We start from the raw sequence: 17,318 nt of genomic DNA on the forward strand, positions 1-17,318 counted from the left end.
ATGTAGTTAATGCACATTCGTCTGTGTCAATAACTGTGAACATTGGTGATACATACATACATGGATATAGGTTAGTTATAACATTTTAGGGGTTGATCACATAAAAAAACAACGCGATTTTTAATGTTATCGAATTAAAACAAAATCGTTTATTTATTGTAGTACTTAAATTTCTTAGGTATTGCTTATGATGTGTGTAATTAAAACATATTTGATTGTCCAACGAGTAGTAGTTTAATGTTTCTTATAGGTATATATAAGTTTTAATAGATATCTTATAACCTAGCTTTACGTCAGAATTACCTACTCGTGTATAACTTTTATGGATACATATATTGTATACACAAATACGAATACGCAAAGTTCTAAGTTTATTATTTCATTATTTAAAGACTCTTTCTATTCTATTTAAAGATCTTTATGGCATCCTTATCCGAGGCCTTTAAAATTAGTCCTCAGGTCCGCATCTATGTTCGAACTGAGGTAGCACTCTTAACTCATCTAGTCTTGATAAGAGATGTCCATGTGCAACAGTAGCCCCTTAAAATCAACTGGACTGCATGCTTGTTTGTTTGGTCAATATTATAAAAAAACACGTATTCCTCAAAATACAATAACAGAACTTCCTCACATGTTTTGTGTTTAAAAGGAAGTAGAACCCTTTGTGATTCAACTCCGGCGGCACCAACGCCACACCTATTTCTGCCTATTAATCGTAGTATCAAGCGCTGCTCTATTCTGGTTTGAAGTGAGTGTTCCAGCTTAGTCCTCAGGGTTAGCGTCGTATTAGTTACGACTTCAGGTGGGTAATTAATCTTATCTGTGGTCGATTACATATGACCATGGACAGCAGTAACCACTTAGCATCAGGTGGACTGCATGCTCGTCTGCTATTCCTATATTATATAAAAAAGTAGCACATGCGAAATGTCCCTAAACTACAATTTATCAAACATTTCCGTGTGGTGTATTGATAATAATATATTTTCATTGGCGAGCACCGTTAGCCGCGCTGGCAATGAGCTGGAATAATACTCACTCCCATGAAATATAATGCGCTACCTGTCAAATGTACATGGACTCACTCATTCGTTTGTTATGGAAGTGACACTTGTTGAAAACGAATCGATATTTACACGAGGAAACTACATTGTTACGCATGGTAAGGATTTTATAATTATAACTGTAAATGTGTTAATTCTCTCTTCTCTTCTAAATCTTTCGTGATTTGATTGTGAGTGCACCATAGCCACATCTCGCCGTCGTCAACCCATTACTGTCTCATTCCTGGACACGAGTATCCTCTCAGAACAAGAAGGATTAGGCCATAGTCAACCGCGCTGGCCTTCATAAACCAATGAGAACTTTTTTTAAGATCTCTCCGGTGTGCAGGTTTCTTCACTATGTTTTCCTTGGTATTGTTTCCTTCACCGTTAACGCAAGTGGTAATTAAGTAATTTTTAAAACGCATTAAACTTTGAAAATCATTATATTAAAAAAATGTTTTCTAACATGAAGAAATCTTCATGAATGTCTTGCCCGAGGTAGCAGAACGGGTATGTCGGACTCCTTCGCCTCCTTCTCCTCCTAAAACTCCACAGCGATCCTCTGGACGCTCGGTGCCAGGTCACGTATCAAAGCGTGCCAAAGGTGCAAAAGTGTTAGCATTATATTCGCGGTTCAGCAACTTTCGCTGGCGGTGGTCATGCCCCGGAGGAAGGGCCCCTCTCGCTTTCCCTCATGACGTTGAGCACCGCTGTTATAAGACAGAAAAGGACGTGGTGGTGGTGCCTTCCGGAGTCAGTCTATGAACATTTCATGTAATTTGTGATATTTCACGAAATTTAATGTAATAGAAGATATCTATTAAAAACATTAAGTAGGTACGCTCTTATATTCCGAAGTCGTTTCCAGTATATTTTGAGCATTGTAGTTTGATCAGTCGTACTTTATTGGTTCTATGAGTACTGCGAAATATTGTGTAATTAAATTTCGACTGTAATATCGTTCAAACAAGCGAATATTTCATTTTGTATAAAACATTTTAACTGAAAGTACTCTTTACTATTTATTGTTTGAGCTCCATTTTTGGATTATTTGTTTTGCGTTTTTACATATTTACGGTAACAACCAACAGTTTTTGCGTAATAATCGTTGATATCTTCAGAAAAGTAACTTTTTCAAGAGGCAATCACAGTATTTATACATATTTCATGTTGAACAATTGTTAACAATATTGATAAATATTTCATGTGTCTTTTCGTAGGCGTAGCAACAGAATTTGTTTATTTTGCTGTATTTTATTTTTATACCCGTGCATGATGTACATTTAAGTAATAATTAGATATCATAGCCGGGGTCAACGGAACACGTGAATTGCTCAGCATGGGTCTCCTCTCATAGTAAGAGGATTTAGGCGATAGTCCACTGGTTGCGCTATTGCGCTGATCAAATGCAAATTTGCACAATGAGAACTTTTTTACAGAATTTTCAGATGTATAGGTTTCCTTGCGGTGTTTTGCTTCATCATTATAGCATACTAATATCTGATACTCGCATATCTTTGAAAAAAAAGATGTGCGTGAGTTTGAACCATTGATGAGATTATCACCATACATAGGTACAAGTTATCTACGCATACATGAAACATGCAAATATTACAATCTTATTGACTGCACTCTATCTAGTATTTATCTACAAGTCTAGCCTCATCTCCTTAAATCCTGAAGCATATCATTAAGTTCAAAGTACCTCATCCCAAAACTCAAATAAAATATAAGCGTATGTTAATGACGCAACGAGGCGACACATGGTTATAGCCCTTTGATCACATCGGTTTCACACCCATATCCTATTAATTACGTGCTCATAAACACTCGAGTTTAAAATATAGTTAAAGCTAGCCTTTATAGGCAGGTGAGTACGGGAACAGTAAGGATTCGGTATTCGTATTGTACAGGAAAATCTTAAGGAATGTGTGTTACGGATTCTCTTTATTTTCTTTCGCCGCTTTTTTTCCTTACACGAAACTTTATGACGCTAATAGGTGATTGACGTTTAAAGAGTTTCACTATAGATTAGTGAATTGAATGAAATATTTCGATGTCGTTCATTTATTTTTAGTCTCAATTATTGTAGATATTTGATGTAATTGGCACACGCTTTCAGGGAAGGAAAACTTCGCGACTATCTCGAGAAAATCTTTTCGCTGGACAGTTCTTCCGACACCCTTATTACACCCAAAACTAGTCACAGTCGTAATAAACTTCGCCGCCATATAGAAATAGTATGATGTTGGTACCGGCACAGATGAATACCTTGTTGGCTCACCTTTAAAAAATTATGTGTTTGGCACTTTCCTATCACGCCAAATTGTGTCCGCGTGAACAATGCGGTGTGACCGCGTGCTTCGACTGCATACCACTTGCATTGTCTTTGTTTCATGTATTCTTGTTCTGTTATAAGTGAAATGACTTAATTCGCTCGTGCGGGCGTGACACGCGTCACAGGAAAAAGGCCTCAAATAAATCTTTCACAATCTTCTCTACAGGTCTCTATCAAAAAATCTTGTAATAATATTTACCGCTACGTTGACATAATCATTACAATTCCCACAAATTCTTTACGCAGAAAATATCTTGTCCCAGATTGTAATCTGCAGCATTTTTTCGTACTGTGTTGGAATATTAATAGCCACAGAGGAGTGGAATGTTTTATAGCAGAAGTTCCATGTGGAGTTTCAAGCACCACTCTCCCACCTTGCCGATTCCAACTTTTCATATTCACTACAGTTCCCGATAAATCCTTAAGGCTCTTCAGTTTAAGGACTTTGGCTTGCGTTTGTGGAATAAGTGAAATATTTAATTCGACAAGGTTGTAATGTACATTGTACGATGTCCCAGATTCGATCCAAGTCCAAGCTTATATTTTAATGGTACTTAAGATATATTTTTTCTAGGTCTGTTTATAGTATTTAAAAACTCTAGTTAACGCTAAAAGTAAAGGACTATTTAAAATATATTTGAAATATTTTCTAAATTCTAATATTTCATGAAAGACGTTGTAAAAAGCTTATCATTTTTAATTTCAATAACCAATACAAATTAAAATTGTAATACTCGTACCAATATTTCCAAATTTAATTGCGTTTCGCGAAATTTTCATTTAATTAAACAATGTAACTTCACTACACCAAAGATAATCTTCACGACCAATAAATCAATCTTGCTATTAAACTCTCTCTGTCCCTTTCTCGCGTTAATATTTGCACAAAAACAAAAGGGACAACTACAGAGTTGATTGCACCGATAGCGGAGGATCTTCGATGAATAAAATTGGTAGATTAACAAGCCTTAGTCGACGGCCTCGATCGGATAAGATTAGGGAGGGGATGGTGAAGATCGATAAATTATTTATAGATACAGCAGCTTTTATCAAATGAAGCATTTAAAGGAAAATCACGAAGTATCGTATTTAAAAAGTAGAATAATTGTATTTCACTTTTGCCTATTAGGTACACTTTTTGAAAAAAAAACATAATTATGTAGTATTTATTGGTATTGTGACAAAATTAGCCAACTCGTTGTATTTACTAGACAAGGTTTCAAGAATTTACATCAAAAAATAAAAAAAAAACACTTAGTTTGAGAATAAGAACTGATAAAGAAGATCTGAGAACATGTACTTATAACAAACAGATATTAGATAAATAATGCCCTAAATAACTTTCGTAACGAAAAAATACCTCATTAAGAAAATCGGCTCTTGAGTGTACCAAAAAAAAAATTAAAAATCCAAATGTTTTATTCAAACTTTATGCATAATTGCAGATATAGAACGGTAAACTTTAAATAAATAACTTATATCGATATTTCACAAAACTCGCCCCATCCCTACAGCAGGCTGCCACTAATAAGATCGTGTACAGCGATCTCTCGAACCAAGCGACTGCCTGTCATATTGATAGCCGCTGTATTACACTAGCGGATGTAGGCGTCTTTGCTTGTGTAATGTAATGTAATGGAAGCTTGCAACTTAACCTGATGCTAAGTGGTTAGTATTGTTTACATTTGTAACCTATTCCAAATGAAACTATAAGACACTATCTCCAAACATTACAAACAATAAAATTATAATTTCGGAACATAGTATAAAGAATGTGCATAATAAGTTTCATAAAGTGAGCCTATAAGGATTGCTTAGTGCTTACGTTTGTTCATTTATTTGAGAAAATATCAAAAACGATAAATAATTTAATTAATAATTTAAAAAATAATAATTTTCTATCATACATTTTTAATGTAGATTGGTGAAATATGTCCTAAGCGTTCTTCGCTTCTAAAAAAAATACACATGCCCATCAGTGGGATATAATACCGCTTACAGCAAGAAGGCAAACTTAAAATCAATCTAACGTTCTTACTTTACTGTTGATTAGTACTGTACTCTTATTTTTACCCCATTTATTTTTGAATCATCCTAACTCTACCTCCGTACCGTAAGGTTGTCTGGTATAAGGCTGCTATTTTTGAATCATCCTAACTCTACCTCCGTACCGTAAGGTTGTCTGGAATAAGACTGCCTTTTGTATCGTTCTAAAGTATGTTTTTTTGTTATGTACTTACAATTTTTGTCCATAAAATTATTATTGTGTGTTCATTTTGTGGGTACAGTGAAGTGTATTATTATAACTAACGAAAATAGTGGGAATATGCACATGGTAAGTTCATCCGTACCGGTCGATGGGAACACCCCATTATTTCTGCCCAGCGAGCTGTCGCTCTACGTAACCGTGATCATCAGTTAGCATGCGGGGGTGGATTAGGGGTGCGGATTGATTTTCCAAATATCAAGTTGGGTACGGAATCGCATATCAAAATGATGGAATATTTGTGTTGTGGGTCTTGACTGGGTGTTTTTGTACTTGGTTTGTGTGTTCATGGCACAAAACAAGTTGTTTTAGTGTGAAGCTTTATGTTATGTTTATAATAAGAGTTCTAATTATTTATTTTTATAAAGACAATGCAAATTTTATTGTCACTTTTTACTGTAATTATCCAGTAGAGTCCGCGTAAAACTGCTAGTCCGCTCTGAATATAGAAATGAATCTAATCGCCATAGCAAATTGTATGACAACACCTGCTTGCAATGACTTCAGAGGGGACTTGCAGTTTGGCGCGGACTATACACCTAACTCTAACTATACACCTAACACCTAATACAGTAGCAAAACGTCCAAGCAACTAAAATGTCTATCGAAAAATTGGTTTTATTAACAAATTGTCTTTATATCATCGTAACTAATTACCTGAAATTAGAAGTAAACTGCTAATTGTTTTATTTACATAAATATTTAATATGATAAATAATGAGCAGACATTGTCACTAACCTGATATTGTATATGATACCCCAAGGTTATAAGTTGCCTTAGAGATACAAATAGTTACCACAAAGCAAACATCAACGTTTTTGCTTATTTCCCAAAATATTTGAAACAATTACTCTGTCGTAAATAAGCACCGATTTATAAATTAATCATTTACTTTGAACATTGCGTACATGGGATCAGTTTTAAAAACGGGATAATTCCCTTTTGATGTTCCCTCGACAAGGCCGGTAGCCTGGTAGCCTCCAGGCTTATTCCCAATTGTAACAAACAAATATAAACTGTAGTCTCTTTAAATAATAAACGTTTTGGCTTGAGTATTAGTCTTTAAATAATGGAGCAATTGTTGGTCGGAAACATCCATTTTGTATCTTTTTCGGCCTTGTATTTTGTATCTTGTCATGTTTGGAAGATAATAGATATTTAGTTTTTTGTTTGTAGGACATAGTTTTTTCTCTTATATATAAAATTCTCATGTCACAATGTTCGTTACCGTACTCCTTCGAAACGGCTTTACCGGTTCTCACCAAATTTTATATGCATATTCAGTAGGTCTGAGAATCGGCTACTATCTATTTTTCATACCCCTAAGTGATAAGGTTCACCCTTAAATATTTTTATTTATATGGCAACACAACGTTTGCCGGGTTAGCTAGTATGGTATAAATGTCTTGTGCGATAGAGTCGCCAAAAAAGTCATTTCTATCTAACAGCTATACAGGGTGAATTTTTAAAACGGGCCTTCAGTGCCAAATCCGAAAGTATAAGGATTAGCGAAAAATGCTGAAAGGAGTTACGAGGCCGATTTTGATAAAAACGAAAACTGCATCATTAGTTTTTTAAAATATTTTTTTCCTTAGCCGGGAATCGAACGAGTTCATTTTGAAAAAAATGACACCTCTATATTATTTCACTATCTGATAGTGTCGCTTATAAGGATCAAATTCTGGGAAGTAATGTTATGTGACAAATTAAAGGAAAAGGAAAATTTTGAAGAAAATACGTATTTTTCCATACATTAGCATACTAATCCTTAAGGATTATACATAACAAATGATTTATGTATAATTCTTTAGAAACAGACATAAGTCATACCATTGGAGAATTTGTTGGTTAATCAACTAATTATTCAATGTTATTACTATGACATACGGCTTAGTATGAGAAAGTAATAGTTTGGCAAATAAGTTACCGCCGTTTTTGGGATTTATTTTTTAATGAAAATTGATAACTGATTAAATAGTAAATTATTATTGTGTGTTGTTTTTCAACTTCGTTTCAACGTTAAATATGATTTTCTATATCTCTTTTTTTAGTAATCACTCGAATTTGACTCTAAAAAGTAATTCTCGCAAATTGTCAACTTTACATCTGTATTAAACAAAACGCCGCCCATAACAAGTAAATCTATTTTAATGGTCCTAAAAATAACCTTAGCTAAGTCGGACATAAAAATATAAATTATTGGGAAACAAAATGTCAATTTCGAATGATTAGAAACATTAAGCCAAAAAAAATGTTAATACACGAAATGTTTAAAATGATGAATGGCGGGAACTTAACTGCCAAATTAATATGAAAAAAATGTATTTTCTTAAAATTGAGGCTTTTCCTTTAGTTTGTCATTTATCATTACTTTCCAGATTTTGATCCTTATAAGCAATACTATCAGATAGTGGAATAACATAGAGGGTGCATTTTTTTTCAAAATGAACTCGTTCGATTCCCGACTAGGGAAAAAGTTATTTTAAAAAAGTAACGATGCAGTTTTAGTTTTTATCAAAATCGGCCTCGTAACTCCTTTCAGCATTTTTCGCTAATCCTTATAGTTTCGGATTTGGCCCTGAAGGCCCGTTTTAAAAATTCACCCTGTATACGTCACCTGTTTTTGCACACCGTGGTAAATTTCTTTTAATTTAATTCTCATTCTTTTGTAGGAATTTTCGTGATCTAACTGATCCAACTTATTTGAAGTGTTTTAATTTAGTCGTTAGGGGTAGCAACGCCTTTGACCGACCTGAAGTAGGAATGTAGGTTATCTGGGGTTGGAAACAGATGCCCAAGGACTGTAGTAGCCTCTTAGCATTAGGCGACCTAAACGCTTGTTTGCTATTTTTATTTCTATAAAATATAAATATGAACTATCGATATGATGAGTAAACAAGCACATCACTAGCCGTCACTGGCGTACAATTAGCGCGCTTTGACATGTTACACATAACCCGCATTGTAGCACTATCTCTTTCTTACGCTCCAGGGTTGACACTCACTGAAATTTATGTTTATTACAAACAGAAAAAGTTTGCATTCGATGAACACAAGTGACGTTAAGATAGTTAAGCTTATTTTTTTATCATTCATATTTTTCTTTTGTTTTATTTATTTAGTGCCGAAACTAATATTAATTTATATTGGGTACATAAAATTATCAACAAAAATATCTTATGTATTATAAAACGGATAGCCGTTCTTGACGAAACTACGCCATATAATTATATTTGTTTTGTAAATAAAAAAAATAATAACTTGTTATTTGATAACTTACATAACTGATAGAGATATATTTCATTTAAATAGAGCTTAAAGGTTATAAAAAGCTTAGTAAATTTTTTTTGCAATTTATAAAAGGTGGCAACCCTAGTGGCATATTGTTGTCTCCCTCCAGCAGTACTAATGCGCAATCAATAATAATTATCTTCGTGTTTGCAAGCAAGTGGATTGCATTGTACGATGATATGAAGGTATTGTGTGGGTGGCTACGAGTCAGCCGTTAAATAGGACAGTCTTGGTCAACGCCTATTCAGAGCATAGAATCCAATCTATATAGTACCTACCTAGTCGGTAATAGCAGCTATTGTAATATTAATAATAATAATAATAATAATAATAAACGTTTATTGCCATAATAACACAGTTTACACAAAGAATAAATGTACATTTTACAGTAATATTAATATGACAAAAGGAATTCGGCTCAGCATTGCTGTCTCAGAATCAGGGATTCGAATAGCGCTGTTTTTCAGCCGCTCCTATAATCCCTGTGGTGTTAGGTGGGATAAGAGGATAGTCAGCCGTGGGGCATCTCCTGGGTTTTAAAATCCAAGCGTGTATGTGTGTGTGTGTGTGCGAGAGAGTGTGTGTGTGTGAGTGTGTATGTACGTATTTGGAGGTTAATTAATGTGTTTAATTAGCATTAAAGAACTCCTTTATTGGTAGATATTGCATGCAGGCAGGTTTCAAATTTTCACCAGCAAGTTGTCTTTTTAACAAAGCAGATTTATATTATATTAGTAGGTCTATATTTGCAATTAGTCCCGTTAAATTGATATTTAATACTTCTAATATCATTTACGTATAGTACACAATTTTAATGGATAATACGATATACTACAATAGGTATACCTATATACAGAATAATAATAAAAAAAAACTTGTAAAATGAACTAGGACTATGGCTACTGTCTGGCAATAACTGTTATGATAACTGTCTAAGTTCTACAAATTATTTGCAATACTAATTGTACATTGCTTATTCGCTTATGATTAACGTATTTTTAGTAGAGGTAGCTGGCGCCATATCAATGATTAATTTCATTCTGAATATTTGTGGTACACAAATTTTGTTACGTAAAAACATTTTTTGTTGAAATGGACGCTGATTTTCGTATCATATTGTATACTTTTATTAAAATATAATCATTAAATTAAACAAAACTACATTAACTGCCACGAATTTGTAACGATAAAGCTTAGTTATATCATAATTTACACTAAAGAATCAGGAAATCCCATTAATTAGCTAACACAGTCACCCTACACCCAGCAACACACCGGCGGCGGAATCAAATGTCACATGTTAGACGGATTAATTCGCTGGCTATTAAGCGGAACTGCTGCATAATGAGTTTATGTGTACGGTGACCAGAAGAGGTACGTTTTACGTTTTCCCGAATGCGGGGGTAATGGTTTTCGAGCACATGTATGTTTTATTCTTTGGCATGTTCTATAGCCCAAATGACTTGACTGATTTTAATATTTTGTCCAAAAAGTGTGTGTGGTGTATTTATAAGCAGTCGAGGTTTTGTTTTTTATAATAATTACTAGTTACAATAATTTCCTCCTTAGGCACAATATTTTCATTTATGAAATGATCAACACACAATCTTTGTTGAGAGTAATGTTTGAAATATTCAAACTTTTCCTATACTACGTAGGAACCCGTAGTTGTGCGAAAAAATAATAAAATCTGCTGTGATGATTTATTGACTATTATTGCTACTTTATTTCGTTAAAATTTTGTTAAAAAATAATAACATTTATTTACAACAACAAAATAATATTATTTATTTATGATATAAGCAGGTTTAAGTAAACACGTCGACAAGAAAATCATACTAATACTTGTAACAGGTTTTTAACATGTCAAAAATGTAACATAAAATATGGCCACCCTACCAGCATAGTTGTACAGCGGCCGCGTCAAATGTCACATGTTATGCGGATTAATTTGCTCGCAATTACACGCAAGTGATGTATCGCTTTGTTTGCTCGGACGGGGCTAATGAGGTTACCAAAACATTTGAGAATCACTATACAATTCACTTATCAGTGGCTCTCAAACGTGTAGCTTTTTGAATCAATTATTTAGTAGAGAAATAGTAATGTTAAGGAAGACGTCTTATCCAAGGCATTCCACGTTTAGTACTCAGGGATAGCGACAGATTTGTGTCCAATTTCAGTTTATTGGTGGTTGATTGTTATACCATGGGCGGCAATAGCCACTTATCATTAGGTGGACTGCCTCGCTACATCTATATAATAAAAAATGTTCGAAGTGTTTAGTCCTTATGGTAGCGATTTATCTGCGGTCGATTGAAAGTAGGAATTCAATTGTAGTCAAAATTGATTACTTATGTTCATGGGCAGCAGTGATCACTGCAGGTGGACTGCAAGCTTCATTATTATGAAATTATTTCTTATAGAAATTCTATGGTTTTAAGTAGTATGTAGTACTTCTTGTAAAAGTATTTTTATTACTGATACCTTTAACACAAAGAAACTTTTATATATACCTATTATGATTATGTAGTTTAATCATTAATTGATGGATTCCGACTTATAAGCCGTTAGTAATGACGGGATTTACCGGCTTCACGGATTACATATTAACGAAATAATTAGGTTAATTGCCTTAATCTAGCCAGCTGTCTTGCTCTATTGATTTTCGGACCTATTTGTAGCTAATTACGCTATTTAACACCATTTAGACAATTTAATATAACTATGTAGTATGGTTTGACCGGAGTGGTACTATCGCCACGCCTAATTTTAGCAAGAAATATATATGTGTTACGGTAGAAAGGTGAGGATGCAGGCTGACTTACCCACATAGCAGTTGGTCCTCACAAATGGCAACGGGTCTTTGATTTGATTTACATAGTAACCCTGTTCTATCTGTATAGAATTTATCTATCTATCTATATATGCGGCGGTGTAGATATGTGCATTGTGCGACAGTGAACATCAGGGTGACTCTTTTGCAACTTAAATCTTATAAAAAAGTAAATAACGAAATCAGTGTTATTAAATAACACTACTCATATTCAGAATATTTTTTTGTTTAATTTTGAGTAATTATTTATTTTATTTATTTAAAAATTTATTGCATCACCTCTAAAAAGAAATGCACAAAAGGGCAAACATAATGCCTGATGGCATTCTCTACCTGTCAGCCTATTACCAATTATAGAACACTAAGTTATTTTTTTTAAAGTTCCCTTGCCTTTATTGGTAATTAATAAATAATAGTTAAACTATAAAACACGTTTTTATAGAAGACCAAACTACAAACTTGGAGTTAAGAATAGTGTGAATGACAAAAATTTAAGTATTGTTGTAAAAAAGCTAGAATCATAATTCTGAGGCCTCAGTATTTGAGGCTTACTAGGATAGCACAGTAAAAGTAGTTTACGCCTGTTTATAGACGCTTCTTGACTGACATTTATAGCTCCGCTTAACTACAACCTTCGCTAAACGTCGCTTCATGAAGTTTATACGAGTATGATGCTATTAAGTAATTAGTAGTGCACTAAACAGATATGTGTAGTTGTAAGTTGATACTTTAGGAAGAAGGTAAGGTAATTAGTAGGTTTCGTGTCCTCTTGGTTTCCGTGTGGTTGTCATAGAACATGCCTAAAGGATATTTATGTTAAAAGTAAAAACTGTTATGGAATTTCTTTGTTTCTTTCGCCGTATCTTCTGCATTAAAAAAAACTCTCATGAAACATTGATAGGTAAAATATTTTAAACTTGATGTTTTTTCGAATCAGAAATAATAGCAGTGTTTGATAAAAAAATATTGATACAAAAACATTAGGGAGATTATTTCTTTTTAAATATCTAGACGTAGCAAAGAAGCATGCAGTCCGCCTGATGCTAAGTAGCTACTGCCGCCCATGTGTACATTTCTAACCAACCCCAGGTAAAATAAAAGTCCTATCTGAGGTCGGCCAGAGAACACACACACACGCTTTCTACACTCACAGCCCCACACTAGGATCCCCTGTGTCGTGGGTGCCATGGACACACATAGACAAATACACAAACACCCAGACCCAGAAACAGAAATCCAAATTCATCATTTAGATGTCTGTCTGGCCGGGGATCGAACCCGGGACCCTCTGCGCGTCCGACTGGTATGGTAACCGTTCCACCACGCGAACTGAGAACTAAGTTGTAACGGTTCGGATAAGATACTTAAGACTACAGTTATTACGCTGAAAAATGTGAAGCGGCGTAGCACCTTCAACTATTTACGTTAGTCGTATCTTTATTTATTATTTATTTATTTATTTTTGTACACCTTAAACTAAGGGTTACAAAGGGTAAACTTAATGCCTAATGGCATTCTCTGCCAGTCGACCCTGGGTGATGGCGATAGCATGTGGTAGGCATAAACATAAGCAGTAATGATAAAATATCAAGAAAGTTGTAACTATGGGAAAAAAAAATATACAATATCTACATATTATAAACAAATATGCAATATTATAAATAAATATAAATAATATATAAATATATAATAAAAATATAATATATACAAATAAATATATACAACACAGTGAATTAAGGAAAGTTGAAAGACTCAAGTATTGGAGGACATGCGTAAGTAATGCTCCCGAACCAATCTCTTGAAGGTGTTCCTACAAGTGGCTTTCCTAATGTTTTCGGGCAGGGCGTTCCAAAGTAGTATCGCCTGTACTGTGAAGGAATACTGGAAAAAACCACTATTATGCGGTGGAATATTGACTTTAAGGATTCTGGACGAACGTAGTCCACTGCCGTGAAACGAACAGTGAAACTGAAAATTTTCCTTTAGATACGGAGGAGAAGCTGGATCATGTAAAATAGACTACAGAACCAGGAGAATTCTAGAGTTACGCCTCTGACGAATAGTTAGCCATTTAAGCTGACGTCTATATTTAGAGATATGATCATACTTACGTAGGTTGAAAATAAATCGGATACAATTATTAAGAAGGCGCTCTAGCTTGTCAAGAAGTTCATCCGTCAGGTCTGGATAACACACATCCGCGTAATCAATAACAGGCAGAACGAGACTGTGAATTAGCGCGACTTTAGTTCTATGCGGCAGAAAATTTTCTATGTAACAAACAAATGTTCGGACTTACATCTATCAGGTAGGTAACAATAATATCGCGTATCAGCTTCCCTATGCAAAAAATACCGTTTCGGAACAAAGAGACATGAAAAACGCCTTTAATTTAATTGTATGGACGCTTGTACAATTCCGTGTAATCAGTAATACGATAATATTCACGACCGTAATATGTGTCTCTTTTTTCAAACAAAGAGCATATGGCCTAAAATGAAATGCCTATATGAATATACATAGGTCCAGTATTTTTTATGTCCGAATCCAATACTTATTACATTTGAAACGTGGTAGAGTCATATATTTCCGAGGCATTCCAGCTTAGTCCGCAAGGGGTAGCTGCGCATCTGTGGCCGACTTCAGATAGGAATCCAATATTACCTGGGATTGATTGCAAATGTCCATAGGCGGCAGTAGCCACTTACCATCAGGTGGACTGCCTGCTCGTCTGTTACTATTTTATTATAAAAAAGAGCCAGTATGGAGCGGTCATGAAGGTACCAACACCATACCCATCTCTAAGTTTAAGCCGTATCTACATATATATATAAACACATCTGTGATAGGCTTTAAGAAGAACCTACACTCTGAGGAGTTGTCCACAGATGTCCATGGGCGGTGGTGGTCAATTACCATCAAGTGGACGACAATCTCGTTTGTTACTCTACTAATAGGACTTCTACCCCCGGGTGTTAAACTATTGTATTATTGGTCTTATAAGCTTTTACAAAACTAATAACTAATTATTAAGAATTAAATAAATTGCTTATAATATTTTTATCGACAAGCTAAAGTCATTCCCACCCCTATTCTCCCCGAGGCTGGCATCGATCAGCTGGTAATTAGCTGTTTGTAGCGAACACACATCAAGACACACACATTATCCATACTCGCAACATGATATGGGGAAATAAATACGAAACGTTAATTGGCATCACATAATATAAAGTTAGACGTGAGAAATAGATAACCTCTTTCCGCTGGGAAGTCGATTAAAAATATGGTAAATATTATATTTAAAATAGCGTTTAAATAGCTTTTATTAATTAGTAGGAATTTGCGCAGCATAGAATTTATTGGAAGTTAACGTTAGCTTTGTCAAGAGTTGGATGAATGATCACTAGTGATCTGTGTTTTGGAGCGTGTGTTAAGCTATAAGTTTCGATTGTTGAAAAAATAAATTAAGTCGTCTATATTACGAGTACAGTCAGTCGAAAAAATTGTCATAAAATCGTCGTAGGTACGAGTACATGCAACAAAAAGACACCATGGCTTTAAAATCATGTCTTTAAAATAAGTCGTCGGAAAAGGGGTCATAATTTTATAAACTGATGATCGATTAGGATATTTCTCTTCCTAAAAGAAGCTTGGGAGCGTGCGTCTTGTCAAGCGCGGAAAAAAATTTACTAGACGTTCATACTCTACACCAGCTACGAAGCCAGAGCTTTGTCAGCGGCCTTATAGGTAATATGAATACATCTAAACTAACCAGTTGCTGGCTTCTTCCTCCATCCATCAACATTGTAAAAACATTATTAGTTCCAGGCTTTTTCAGCTGTGGGAAGATAATGGAAATAAAATATTGCAGCCCTTTAAATTATAGCACTTTAAACGTCTATATTACATGCCATTGTCTGCCTACTTATTAGCACTTACATATGCAAATAAACAAACATAATTATGTCCATGTTATTATAGAAACACATACACACATAACGCCGGAACTAATAGTGGTTTAATAACACAAATGTTGCATTAGCGTTCAATGGGTACATGATTGATTGAATACGAAATTTAATGGGATTTCATATTAACTATGTAAATTGAGTACTTATTTTTAAAAGCAGTTTACTACAACCTACTTACTGATAATGTAGTTCACTCAAAGAGTGATGGTTACAGCTAAGCTTAGCTAAGAACTAAAGTCTATAGACTGTCAAGTTCAAAGTACAGTTAGGTATATTGACGGTGGCACCACAGTCACTCCTCTTTCTGCTTTTTTAATTTCCTACTGGTTTGAAATTTTATACATATAGGTGAATTATAACAAATATAAAAACCAAGCTGAAAGCTCCCATTCTTAAATCCAGCCTTAAACTGTAATGTACTGATTTTTATATGCATTGTTGTAAATATCAATTAATAAGACTTTTGTATTTTATTAATGACAATTATAACCAAGACAACGATTCATTTTAATTCCCTCTAATAGTAGTGTAATACCTAATTTAACAAAATATATTTTTGTTTTGACTGCAAAATCTAAAGTTATCTTTTTCTCAATTCCAGGTGAAAATCTGGTTCCAGAACAGAAGAACGAAATGGAAAAAGAAGGACAACGTATCGAACGCAGAAGTAGCTGAAATGAAGCAGCAGAACAAGCCGGCGACGGACGAGAAGAAAGAAGAATTGAAAGAAGATCCGCTAGCGCTCGACATGTCGAAGAAGAATTGTAATAAGTTGTTAAGTGAGAAGTTAAGGAGTACGAAGAACGTAGCAGTGATACCGAAGCCAAGGAGAGTGGAGAAAGGAGTCGTTCTAGAATCAATTTGTGATGCGGACATAGAAAGTAGGATCTCGATAACTAAGATAACAAATAAGTTATCGAATACTGAGCTGGGTGAAGCAGGGAAGGTGTCGGTGAAGAGTTTCAGTCCAGAAGAAGTGAAGGAATTGAACTACTCGTCGCTGAGTAGAGATGTCGAAATGTGAATGTATACTGAATTAGAATAAGGGTGTTATGTGACCTCTGATTAGTTTGTCTGATTAGGTTTTTGAACGAACAAAAGGCATCTGCAGCAGACCTTAGCTAATACTCTAATTCATTATGGAATTGATTTAAAAGTAACAATGATCACTTAGTCGAGTGGACTATATGCTCATTTTAAATTTTTTTATTTTTTTCATCATAGTTGAAGGTTGAAGGAAAATTTTACCTTCGGTAGTGTTTCACTTTTTGTCAATATTAAATAATTATAATAATATATTTTTGTGAAATTTGTTGTCTTTCCAGGTTGCAACATGCTATCGAATGTAGTTTTTTATGTTTTGTTAAATAAAACATAATTATTAAGTCGACGTTATCATTGGTTATAGTTCCTACTATCTAGAATAAGGATTGTTACGTGTCGGTATTTGAAAAACAAAAACTACCTTTTTTAGATCTTCTTTCATTGTTTGAAGTAGTTATTTCACTTTAATTACATTATTTGTTATTGCCTTTTTAATTTTTCTCTTCTTATTCTAAACAGAGGTCA

General features: G+C 34.3%; 1 protein-coding gene across 1 annotated transcript in view; it reads left to right on the forward strand.

The window, feature by feature from the left end:
* The window catches only part of LOC140745575 (uncharacterized), a 94,441-nt gene extending 77,467 nt beyond the window's left edge, over window positions 1-16,974 (forward strand). Inside the window, exon 4 of the mRNA XM_073077514.1 lies at window positions 16,351-16,974. Coding sequence (XP_072933615.1) covers window positions 16,351-16,773 — 423 coding nt within the window. The 3' untranslated portion in view covers window positions 16,774-16,974. The remainder of the gene's footprint in view (window positions 1-16,350) is intronic.
* Window positions 16,975-17,318: the final 344 nt, after the last annotated feature.

The sequence above is a fragment of the Epargyreus clarus genome, unplaced genomic scaffold (assembly GCF_041222505.1).
Source record: "Epargyreus clarus isolate Ecla_fem2 unplaced genomic scaffold, WU_Ecla_fem_2.2 ptg000010l, whole genome shotgun sequence".
In the NCBI taxonomy this organism is placed as follows: domain Eukaryota; kingdom Metazoa; phylum Arthropoda; class Insecta; order Lepidoptera; family Hesperiidae; genus Epargyreus; species Epargyreus clarus.